The sequence below is a fragment of the Camelina sativa genome, chromosome 14, assembly GCF_000633955.1.
Source record: "Camelina sativa cultivar DH55 chromosome 14, Cs, whole genome shotgun sequence".
NCBI lineage: Eukaryota > Viridiplantae > Streptophyta > Magnoliopsida > Brassicales > Brassicaceae > Camelina > Camelina sativa.
Window position 1 is genome coordinate 2247357 of NC_025698.1, and position 11301 is coordinate 2258657.

Here is an 11301-nt window from a genome sequence, read left to right on the forward strand (position 1 = left end):
AAAAAAAAAATGGGGTTCATAGTCGGAATTGTAATCGGACTCGTTGTCGGAATCGCTATCATCATCGGTTTTGTCAAGTTGGAGAATTCTCGATCCAAGCTTCGCTCTCAACTTGTGAGAGAGACCCTCCCTCCCCAACTCAATCAAATTGGCTTTTTTTTTTTTTATTTTTTAACTCGATTTTGGTCAGCTCATGGAGATTTTTTGTATCTTGTTAATCAGGCGAATACGGTGGCTGCTTTTGCGAGGATGACTGTTGAGGATTCGAGGAAGCTTTTGCCTCCTGAGTTTTATCCTTCCTGGGTTGTCTTCTCCGAGCGTCAGAAGTTGAGTTCCTACCTTCCTTCCTTTTTTTCTGTTTGCGTAATTTATTAATGATGTGTTTGCTTATCTTTCTCCTTTTGTGAATTGTTAGACACGAAAGTTGTAAAATTTGGTCATATACTTGGGGACTGATTCTTGTTTTAATTAATTTACTTCAGTTGACTTGGCTCAACCATCACTTGACAAAGATCTGGCCTTATGTTGATGAGGTATCTTTTGTTGTTGTCAGTTAGAGACATGTTATTTGTATTATGAATGAAGATATTGTTTTTGATTTGAGGGTTTTTTTGTCTTCTGTTTCTTGATTCATCGGTGTTTAGGCAGCCTCTGATCTTATAAGAGCATCCGTCGAGCCTGTTCTCGAGCAATATCGACCTGCCGTAGTGGCCTCCTTGACATTTTCTAAGCTTACTCTCGGTACTGTGGCGCCTCAGTTTACAGGTATAGTTTTGTTCATCTCTGTTTTGTTATGTAAAAATTTGTGTTGTGATTTAATTGCAATTGATTCATGTTAGGTTTGCGGTAGAATCCCTGAATTTTTCAGTTTAGTTGAGTACACAGAAATCTTGAGCTTACGTAGTTAGTCAAGAACTTTACTTTTACGTGTCTCCCACCTTTAAACCTACTTTTCTGTGATATCATTGAGATCATGTCAAAGGGGAAATTTTCAATTGAATAAATGAATGAGAAGTGGAATTAACTTCGACTCAAAAAGTAATAGCAGCAGTATCTTTCTTTACATTTCTGTGGATTGTGTATTAAAGTCTGCAAAAAGAGGAGCCATCTTCTCCAACGATCATTTTGCTGTTTCTTAAGAGTCTACTTGTGCCCCTTGATGTTCGTTAGGTGTTTCCATTATCGACGGTGATAAAAATGGAGTGACTATGGAACTTGATATGCAGTGGGATGGAAATCCAAATATTGTACTTGGCATCAAGACCCTAGTTGGTGTATCTCTTCCAGTTCAGGTACAGTATATGTGCCTCATGCTTTCTCTTGACTGCTTACTTCTATATACTGTGAGATTTGATGTTTGAGATCTGATTTTACACCATATGATTATTTTTAATCTTTCTATTTTGACCAATGATAAGCTGACTACAACTGATTTCGTATTCTCTGTTTTCTAGGTGAAAAATATTGGATTCACTGGTGTTTTCAGGCTGATTTTTAGGCCACTAGTTGATGAGTTTCCTTGCTTTGGAGCTGTCAGTGTTTCTCTGAGAGAAAAGGTTGGTGCCCTCTGAAGCTATGCAAGCTGTAGCTGTAATTGGCTAAGAGTGTCCACAATTTTTTTACTTTTGCTTAATCTTGTTGCATCCTTGTGTTTACCGGCATGTGTGTGCTTGATTGAATAAAGCTGTGATGACACAAAATCTTCGACTAGTTATGATCAGTTTTGTCTGTTGTTTTGCTTATACGTCGACTAGCTATGATCAGTTTTGTCTGTTGTTTTGCTTATACGTCCAATTCTGTACTGCAGAAAAAATTGGACTTCACCCTTAAGGTTGTTGGAGGGGACATTTCAGCAATTCCTGGACTTTCTGAAGCTATCGAGGTTTGGCTTACACTTTTTATTCCTATTGTCTACTTTTTTTTCTTCAGAATAGTATTTCACTTGTTACTAAATGAACACATTTTCAACTGAGAATTTCGTGCGTTCTTATCTGGAAACTAATATGTGTTTCAATATCCAACTATCTTTGTCCTTGTTCTGTCACCACTAAATTTATTTTCTTGATGCCAAATCTTTATGTCATTCTGGAGCTTAAGAGAAAGGAACTATCAAAATGGTTTCAAGTCTTGACACTTACCTGTGAGTTGATATGTAACAGGAAACAATTCGGGATGCCGTGGAGGATTCTATCACATGGCCTGTTCGGAAGGTCATCCCAATTATGCCTGGTGATTATAGGTACACCTCAGATTAAATACATAAACTTGAATTGTTGATATACTGTTTAAAGTTTTTATAGAGGGTTTAAACCCTTACTTCAGTGCAGGATATGCCCAACTTTCTTTCTTTTTTTTTTGTTTTGGACTTCTGACTATGGTGTTATAGCACTATGAAAGTGTCAGTGCAAAATGATGGTGCTTGTCTTTCTGGTTTGGGATTTCTATTATAGCCTTTTTTCTGTTTCTTTTCTCAGCGATCTGGAGCTAAAGCCTGTTGGAACATTGGAGGTGAAGCTTGTGCAAGCAAAGAACTTGACCAACAAAGATCTAGTTGGAAAATCGGACCCCTTTGCTAAAATGTTTATACGTCCTTTGCGAGAAAAGACTAAGAGAAGCAAGACAATTGTAAGTAGTCTAGTAGTTCTCTTTTTATGCTAAACTTGCCAGACTGATCTGATTTATATATATTCCCGTCAGAATAATGACCTGAATCCCATCTGGAATGAGCATTTTGAATTTGTCGTCGAAGATGCGTCAACTCAACATTTAGTGGTCAGAATATACGATGACGAGGGAATACAGGCATCTGAGCTAATTGGTTGTGCCCAAATCCGGCTTTGTGAACTTGAACCTGGTAAAGTTAAGGACGTCTGGTTGAAGCTAGTCAAAGATTTGGAGATCCAGAGAGATACTAAGAACCGTGGAGAGGTTAGATCAGCTATCTAGACCGTCGTAACCTAGAAATGCTTTGATTTTTGTATCTGTGGAGGCTAATGAATACTCGTTCTCGTTGATTATCTGTAATTTAGGTTCACCTTGAGCTACTTTACATCCCTTATGGTTCGGGAAATGGCATCGTAAATCCCTTTGTCACTTCATCGATGACGTCCTTAGAGAGGGTGCTCAAGAATGATACGACAGATGAAGAAAACGCATCAAGCCGTAAAAGAAAAGATGTCATTATAAGAGGAGTGCTCTCTGTGACAGTGATATCTGCAGAAGAGATACCAATACAAGATCTGATGGGGAAAGCTGATCCATATGTTGTTCTCTCGATGAAAAAATCAGGTGCCAAGAGCAAAACTCGGGTAAGACCTCTCATTTATAGCATCAAAGAGTCATCCATGTTATTGATGTTTCGTCCTCGTATCTAACTAATGGTAAATTTGCTTCACCAGGTCGTCAATGACAGCTTGAACCCGGTTTGGAACCAGACTTTTGATTTTGTAGTTGAAGACGGGTTACACGATATGCTAGTCCTTGAAGTCTGGGACCACGACACCTTTGGAAAGGTAAAACCAAACCGCAACTACTGGTTTTTTTCTTGCTTGGTTTATTACTTATCGTGTTGTCAGTGGACATGGGAAAATGAAAAATTGTGGCTTTACTTTGTGGGCAGGACTACATTGGGAGATGCATCTTGACGTTGACAAGGGTTATAATGGAAGAGGAATACAAAGACTGGTACCCATTAGACGAGTCCAAAGCGGGCAAGCTTCAGTTGCATCTTAAGTGGATGGCTCAGTCAATTTATCGCGATTCCTAAGCTTAAACGGAAGATTCTCAACTTCGAATGTACATTTTGTCTAGTAGCCTCAAAAAGATTTGTTTTGTCAAACAGAGGAGACTCGAACAGAGAGAGACGAGTCTCCATGTAGCCCTGAAGCTATGGACTCGAATATGAGTTTTCCTCCTTTTCCGAAAACCCTAGACAATATTTGTGTTACTTTGCTTCATAAGGGGTTTGGTTTCGCGTGTATCACAATCCTTATTAATTTCCCACCTTTTACCATTAAATCTTGTGTACACGTAATCGCCATATTTGTCTACACCAAATTTGCTTTCACTGTAATAATCAGCTTCTGAATCTGTCGACACATACTAACATTATGACTAATTCTTTACATTATCCCAAACTATGAAGCCAGATAAGCCACGCACACTCGGTGACACCTTCAATGTTTGCCATGTGTCTTAGTCCATGCACATGTCTACTTCTTTATATTAAGACGAGACCTAATACAAAGCATCGTCTCTTGTTCTCACTTGCTGCTAGTTATAATCAGACAGAATTTGCAGAGAAAAGAAAATTAACTGATTGGTGTAATGGAGAAGGCAGTTCATTTATCTACCAAAAATGGACCGAAGGTCCCAGGAGAGCCAACGAAGACTGGAACCTCCATGGTTGACACCGCAGCTTCAGCCGTACAAAGCTTTGCTCCGATTAACCAAATCCACCAACATCTTTGCGCGTACGCTTCTGAAATCGTTAATCCTTCTTTTCATTTAACAATTATTTTCGCAAAAGAATTCAACCTATGTGAACAACGTGTGGAGTACATGCATTAGATGTAGTGCCTATTTGACATGAGTTTGTGTAGTAGATCAGTAACATCATATGTTTTTGCCTTTGTTGTAGGTTTCATTTTTATGCATATGACATGACGCGACAAGTGGAGGCCCACCATTTCTGCGGTCACATCAATGAGGACATGCGTCAGTGTCTGATCTACGACGGTCCTGATGCCAACGCTCGTCTGATCGGTTTGGAGTACATTGTAACAGAGAAGCTCTTTATGACATTACCTGATGATGAGAAGAAGCTTTGGCACACTCACGAGTGGGAAGTTAAAGGAGGCTTCTTGTTCATGCCCGGTGTTCCCGAAGCAATTCAACGCCAAGATCTCGAAAAAGTCGCTAAGACTTATGGGAAAGTCTACCATTTCTGGCAAGTGGATTTGGGGCATCAGCTCCCCATTGGCTTGCCTAATATCATGATGGCCGTAACTCGAGACGGTCAACTTTATCCGGAAATGATCAAGGGTGAGTTACGTTGGTCATTTATGGATCTATTTATTTCTTTGATTTGAAAATCCATGAAACTTATAACAAACATTATGAATGAATGTTTGCAGAGACGGAAAAGCAGTTTGGAGTATCGATGGATAAGGAGAGAGAGTCAAGGGCTTATATGAAGGGACCAGACCATGGGATCCATCCGTTGGCAAATGGAGGAGGCAAAGGGCTGACGTTGGAGGTGCGAGAGGTTGACATAAAGCCGGTCGAGTCTGTTCCAAGAGTCTTTGTCTAAGTTGGTTAAATATAGCAAACTTGAGAAATAATAAATAAAGTAGCTACCGACCTTTGCTTTTGTTAATATAGCTCTCGGTCATGTGTATATGTTGTAAAAGACTCTTGAACTAGTATATGAGCGTCTGGTTGTTTTAAATTTCTCTCGTGTTCACATGACTCCTAAGGTTCTTATTTGGGTGAACATCATATTAACCGAACTTTTAACGACATCGTTAAAAACCTACGAGTAGTTGTGTAATAACAGAGAGAACTAAATAATTAGAACAATATCTTCAGCTACAATCTTAAAAGAAAAGAAAAGAAAAATAATACAAGTGACCAAATGAAACTACAAAATTTGTTGAATCACTATGACAAACAAAAACCTCACTGAAAAGAAAGAAAACAGAAGCGTAGTCTGTTAATGAGTGTGTATAAAAAAGCTAAGACACTTGAGGCATTCGGGTGAGCGATGACTGCATCTTTCTTTATTTGTATTTGTCTCATGCCGTCTGTAAATTATGTTTTGCAGCGAACACTCAGAACGAAAAATACCAAAAGCAAATCTTCAACCGAAGTGGGGGGGGGAGAGTGAGACCTCTGTGTTCTTAAGATTGAACAGCCAACTTCTGAAGATGTTGGAAGAAGACTTGAAGACTAACATCATCCGTGAAGATTATATCGGAACCTTCATTCATCTCGCTCGCATTGTTGTATGTAGCTGACGGATTTAACTTCGCTAACAGAAACCTTGCCTGTCCATTATTGCCGTACGCATTACAAAACGTCAGTAAAAGCTAGCAACCCCAGTGTTCCACAGTTACAAAATTCCACTACAAATTCAGAGATGAAAAGGGTTAAAACACTAACCTGGGATCCATGTTGATCACATACAACTAATCTCGGTACAGGGAAACGGTCACGGATGATCATCTGAGCATCTTCTTGAGGGGCTTCCAAAAGTTGTGCAAATGCCTTAACAAATAAAGGGATCAAATGAGACATGTAAGGCTAATATTCCTGAATATTATGGTCAATTGCAACTTGCATCGTCATTACCTGGTGGTCGGGATGATTTTGATAGCCCATGTTGCGCCACTGTGCAATACTCATTCCATGGAAAATAACGACACTAATGTAAGAATCCAACAGGAGGATACGGTCTACACCAATGGAAGCAACATCCAACAATGCAGGTTGAGGGAGTGAGTTAAACGAATAAGTTGTTAGAGATGGCTGAATCATAACAGCTGCGTTTGAAATATTTTCTCGGTTCAATAGCATGCGGTTGTAGGCAGTTTCGTCTGGACTATTGTTGAACACCTGATGATATCACCAGAAAGACATTTAAAGATGGAAGACCGTTATTACAGAGATGACAGCTTCTCATATGTCATACTTACCTGCACAAACTGTGACCGTCGGAGATTAAATGTAAACTGAGGGAATAGTGAAAAGTTTGGATTTAGAGTAAATGAAGCAGGATCATCCTTCCGGTAATCACCAAATTTAGAACAAAGACGAATAAGATTCCGGTCCAGCCATCGCGTAGCATCAAAACCCTCCTACGAAATAAATAATTTAGTGGTCATTTATAAATCTGATAATCAAAGATAAAGTCCGAGTTAAACAATGGTTAAGAGAGTTCCTAATCAAAGAATCAAAATCCTAATATAAAAAAACGTTTCACGTTCCAACATACAAACCATCTTTCTCTTCGTTTTCCCCAAGATGATATATAAGAACTAGCAAAAATGCAAATCAACAGAAGGCACCAAAGAATTGGGATTCAACAATCTAACTTTGAAAGTGACTCAATATAATATTCACCTCTGTTTCCATTTTCAAGGAAGCTAATCTGGCCACAACCACAGCAGCAGTTTCTTGATCAAAACCTTGCACCAATTCCTGCAGACACAATACTTCTCATTAGCATCCATGTCCACAACTCCACGTACAAAGAAGAAAAAATGCAAGTTAAGACCATAAGAGTACTGGAATACGAACATGCAAGACCAAGAACAATTTGGACACAGAAATCTAAAGAAACTCCAAATTGATGAAGTCCTAGTTGTAACCGAAGCACTAGTGTTAATACACAAGGAAATGACTTGTCTTAACACAACCAAACTGTCCACACCCACTCGGCCAGACAGATCATGTTCCCAATGTAATACTCACACCGACCATTTAAATAGCTTAACAAGTGTTTCTAAAAGGCAAAATAAACAAAGACAAAAATACAAAGGCAATGGACCAGGACAATTCGACCATTCTAGAGGAAGGAAACACACCCGAACTGATTTTAGAACCCATAATGCAGTAGCAGAATGCAAGAATTTTCAGAACGTGAAAATACTAACCTCTGTACTAATAGCAGTATCTACCCATTGTCTGGTAACAGTAGTAACTCGCTGTAGTGGTTTACCTTTGGGATTTTGATAGCTGCAATTATATATGTAAGATCAAATTTCTACTATTTAGATGAACATGCACAAACCCAAAATTGCATGAAGAGAATACCTTGTCAAAAATTGTAGATATAGCTGGTTATTTACACCTCCAGGAGTACTTGATTGATCACTAGAAGAAAGATCAAAGAAGACTGTCAAACAAGTACTTTTGTCGAGGCCACACATCTTCCAAACTGTAGTATTCCCCTCCCCAATAACTGTATCAGCAACGCTTGGGCCTTTCTGCAGTTGTTCCCAAAAAAGCATAACTGCTAAGCTATCTACCATAATTTAAAGACAAAAAGATAAACTTCTGTAAGAATAACTTCAACCTTTTGCAATGACGCGCAAGGTCCAATAATCCCTTGGATTTTTACGTCCTTTGAACAGATGACCTCAAGTGTACCACTGAAATGATAGGTTGAAAAACGAGTGGAATGTCACTAACTGAAAATAACTTTGATGCAATATAAGCGGCAAATATTATGCTTAGAAAAACTCGATTTGCATGCATGGACAAATGAAATAGCAAGAAGAACAGTAGTCTGTAGCAACAACTCACTTGAAACAAAGGCCGAGAGACTGTTCGCCATCTTCAAATACTCGCTTAAAGGAATCCTTGAATACAGAATGGCCAAAACTTTCTGATAAAACAACAAGTCCTCCAGTTCTTTCAACCGCAGCTTTCATTTCAGCAACACCAACCTAACATTTAAACACACAGAAAATATGATAATCATCCGAATTGAAGTAAATTTTAACAGAATTTAATGTCTCTGCTGAGAATAGTTAGAGCGTGCACAACAAGGAAGTTAATCAAAATAATCTTCTTCTCCAATATAGAAACTTTGTAGCAGATAAGATATTACCTTAACATGATCATAACATACAGGGAAAATAAATTACCTGATCAAGTGCGGATGCAAAAAGGTCCAGAACATGTCCTTGGTTAACCAATTGGTTAGCGAGAGCATCATAAAATTTCTCTGCTTTCTTATAAAAGGGAGCTGCATCTTTATCGAGATCTTTGTGTGAACGCAAAGGTTCTGATAGATCCTTTGACACAATCTGCAGAAGCCAGAGGAAATACTAACTCAGAAGACGAACTTTGTATCAGAGGCCAAATATGAAATAACTAAGTAACAAGGAAAATTTGAAGTGTGCTCTGCTCCTAAACACTTTTCTTATTACTATACTTGCAAGACAAATGGTCATATAATACGGAGATGCATAACCCACACGTAGCTCAGCACAAGATGAAGAGAAAATTCATCATAGATCAAGATTACAGCCTAACAGACTTGCAATGCAAAATTCAAACTAGCTTAAGCAACAAACTAGTCATCCTATAGCATATACATCTCATCTTCTCCTAACTATCATGGCCAACTGTCACCATAACCATTACAACAGTTTTTTTTTTTGGCCAAACCATTACAACAGTTTATAGATGATAAGTTACACCAGACAATATCATAACGAACAATTTCATCGTTAAAAAGCTAATGTTTCCCCCAATTTCCTCAAGCAAACTGTAACAGCAACTATAGAGAGAAGGGGATTAAAAAAATGAAGTTACCGTGCCTGGCCCCTCAGAACATGGTCCTCCAATTAAAGCAACGATTCTAGCACCAGTTCCAGGAAAACAAGCTCCAAGAAGTCCAGTGGCTACACTCAAAGCCACTCCCGTGCACCGGGACTGACGACGTCCAGCCTGGATAGGCCACTGATCCGTCTGTAGCTCATCCAACAGCTACACTCCCAAAATTTATTTATCATCATCAGCTTTGATTACATCATGCAATATCAAAAATCAATCAGTATAAGAAGAAAAGCTAAAAACTTTATAAAACTGACCGAATCAACGGTGAATTCACACTCGGACGCTGGCAGCAAGAATCTATTAACACCAGAATTGCCAGAACTGTCCCTCCCCATTGGAAACCCACCAACAGGGGTTCGCCTGCCAGAAGCACCAAGCCCCAACTGGTCCAAAATCTGATCTTTGGAGATCTCCTTATCTCCCCTAAAGACATAAACTTTAGTCAAATCAGAGAACCCCAACTCGTGAACATGCGCCTGCGTCCCAAACGAGACAAACCCAACAAGAGCATTCTCCGGAAGCAACCCGATCGCCTGCTTGAGCGCAGATTTCGCGTCCTCAAACTCCTCCTCGATCATACACGTATCCAAAACAAAAACAAACACGGAATNACGGAGATGCATAACCCACACGTAGCTCAGCACAAGATGAAGAGAAAATTCATCATAGATCAAGATTACAGCCTAACAGACTTGCAATGCAAAATTCAAACTAGCTTAAGCAACAAACTAGTCATCCTATAGCATATACATCTCATCTTCTCCTAACTATCATGGCCAACTGTCACCATAACCATTACAACAGTTTTTTTTTTTGGCCAAACCATTACAACAGTTTATAGATGATAAGTTACACCAGACAATATCATAACGAACAATTTCATCGTTAAAAAGCTAATGTTTCCCCCAATTTCCTCAAGCAAACTGTAACAGCAACTATAGAGAGAAGGGGATTAAACAAATGAAGTTACCGTGCCTGGCCCCTCAGAACATGGTCCTCCAATTAAAGCAACGATTCTAGCACCAGTTCCAGGAAAACAAGCTCCAAGAAGTCCAGTGGCTACACTCAAAGCCACTCCCGTGCACCGGGACTGACGACGTCCAGCCTGGATAGGCCACTGATCCGTCTGTAGCTCATCCAACAGCTACACTCCCAAAATTTATTTATCATCATCAGCTTTGATTACATCATGCAATATCAAAAATCAATCAGTATAAGAAGAAAAGCTAAAAACTTTATAAAACTGACCGAATCAACGGTGAATTCACACTCGGACGCTGGCAGCAAGAATCTATTAACACCAGAATTGCCAGAACTGTCCCTCCCCATTGGAAACCCACCAACAGGGGTTCGCCTGCCAGAAGCACCAAGCCCCAACTGGTCCAAAATCTGATCTTTGGAGATCTCCTTATCTCCCCTAAAGACATAAACTTTAGTCAAATCAGAGAACCCCAACTCGTGAACATGCGCCTGCGTCCCAAACGAGACAAACCCAACAAGAGCATTCTCCGGAAGCAACCCGATCGCCTGCTTGAGCGCAGATTTCGCGTCCTCAAACTCCTCCTCGATCATACACGTATCCAAAACAAAAACAAACACGGAATGCGAAGGCTGTGAAGAAACAGCACCACTCTGATCAAAATTCCCAACACCGGTAGGCTGAGAAGGGTTAGGCAGAGTGTATTCAACCGTAGTGTACTGCGGATACAGCTCACAAGGGAGATTAGTCTCAGACATAACATGGTAGTGAGGAGGGAAGTGATTACGCTGGAAACAAATAGGGCAGATCCAGATCTTAGCGGAGAAATCAACACGGGCAAAAGGGTTAAGAGCAGCGGTACAAGAGCGGCAACGAAGAGGAGCATAACCAACAGATTGAATATCACGGTGGTAACGGATCGGAGAGATACAAGCAGCGACAGGGATCACACACTTGCTTGCTTCAACCTTGGT

The 11301-nt window shown here is 39.7% G+C and overlaps 3 protein-coding genes across 5 annotated transcripts in view; 2 read left to right on the forward strand and 1 right to left on the reverse strand.

The window, feature by feature from the left end:
• LOC104739087 (synaptotagmin-5) lies at positions 7-4033 on the forward strand. The gene is made up of 13 exons (XM_010459336.1): positions 7-114; positions 223-327; positions 483-533; positions 645-765; positions 1171-1292; positions 1455-1556; positions 1808-1882; positions 2160-2239; positions 2475-2625; positions 2698-2928; positions 3030-3308; positions 3399-3512; positions 3620-4033. The coding sequence occupies exons 1-13, from the start codon at positions 10-12 to the stop codon at positions 3764-3766; spliced, it is 1683 nt and encodes a 560-aa protein (XP_010457638.1). The 5' UTR covers positions 7-9; the 3' UTR covers positions 3767-4033.
• LOC104739088 (oil body-associated protein 1A-like) lies at positions 4233-5449 on the forward strand. Its single transcript, XM_010459337.2, has 3 exons — positions 4233-4472; positions 4640-5043; positions 5136-5449. Exons 1-3 carry the CDS (start codon positions 4327-4329, stop codon positions 5309-5311), a joined length of 726 nt encoding a protein of 241 aa, XP_010457639.1. The 5' UTR covers positions 4233-4326; the 3' UTR covers positions 5312-5449.
• Positions 5549-11301, reverse strand: part of LOC104739089 (protein transport protein SEC23-like) — an 8160-nt gene continuing 2407 nt past the window's right edge. Inside the window, exons 2-14 of one of the 3 annotated variants that reach the window (XM_019236202.1) lie at positions 10597-11295; positions 10319-10492; positions 8652-8813; positions 8308-8450; positions 8078-8153; positions 7816-7988; positions 7656-7737; positions 7123-7200; positions 6696-6857; positions 6352-6615; positions 6163-6267; positions 5891-6047; positions 5549-5804 (exon numbers count right to left, since the gene is read on the reverse strand). In XM_019236202.1, coding sequence (XP_019091747.1) covers positions 5901-6047; positions 6163-6267; positions 6352-6615; positions 6696-6857; positions 7123-7200; positions 7656-7737; positions 7816-7988; positions 8078-8153; positions 8308-8450; positions 8652-8813; positions 10319-10492; positions 10597-11295 — 2265 coding nt within the window. In that variant the 3' untranslated portion in view covers positions 5549-5804; positions 5891-5900. Of the gene's footprint in view, positions 6048-6162; positions 6268-6351; positions 6616-6695; positions 6858-7122; positions 7201-7655; positions 7738-7815; positions 7989-8077; positions 8154-8307; positions 8451-8651; positions 8814-9324; positions 9499-9602; positions 9951-10318; positions 10493-10596; positions 11296-11301 lie in introns of those variants that run through there. The other 2 variants (XM_010459339.2, XM_019236203.1) reach the window with 2 other exon arrangements.

Coding starts and splice junctions, on each gene's coding strand:
- LOC104739087 (XM_010459336.1), top strand. CDS start 10: ATGGGGTTCATAGTCGGAATTGTAATCGGACTCGTTGTCGGAATCGCT. Junction 115..222: donor CCAAGCTTCGCTCTCAACTT/GTGAGAGAGACC, acceptor CTTGTTAATCAG/GCGAATACGGTGGCTGCTTT. Junction 1,883..2,159: donor GACTTTCTGAAGCTATCGAG/GTTTGGCTTACA, acceptor GATATGTAACAG/GAAACAATTCGGGATGCCGT.
- LOC104739088 (XM_010459337.2), top strand. CDS start 4,327: ATGGAGAAGGCAGTTCATTTATCTACCAAAAATGGACCGAAGGTCCCA. Junction 4,473..4,639: donor ATCCACCAACATCTTTGCGC/GTACGCTTCTGA, acceptor CCTTTGTTGTAG/GTTTCATTTTTATGCATATG. Junction 5,044..5,135: donor TTATCCGGAAATGATCAAGG/GTGAGTTACGTT, acceptor GAATGTTTGCAG/AGACGGAAAAGCAGTTTGGA.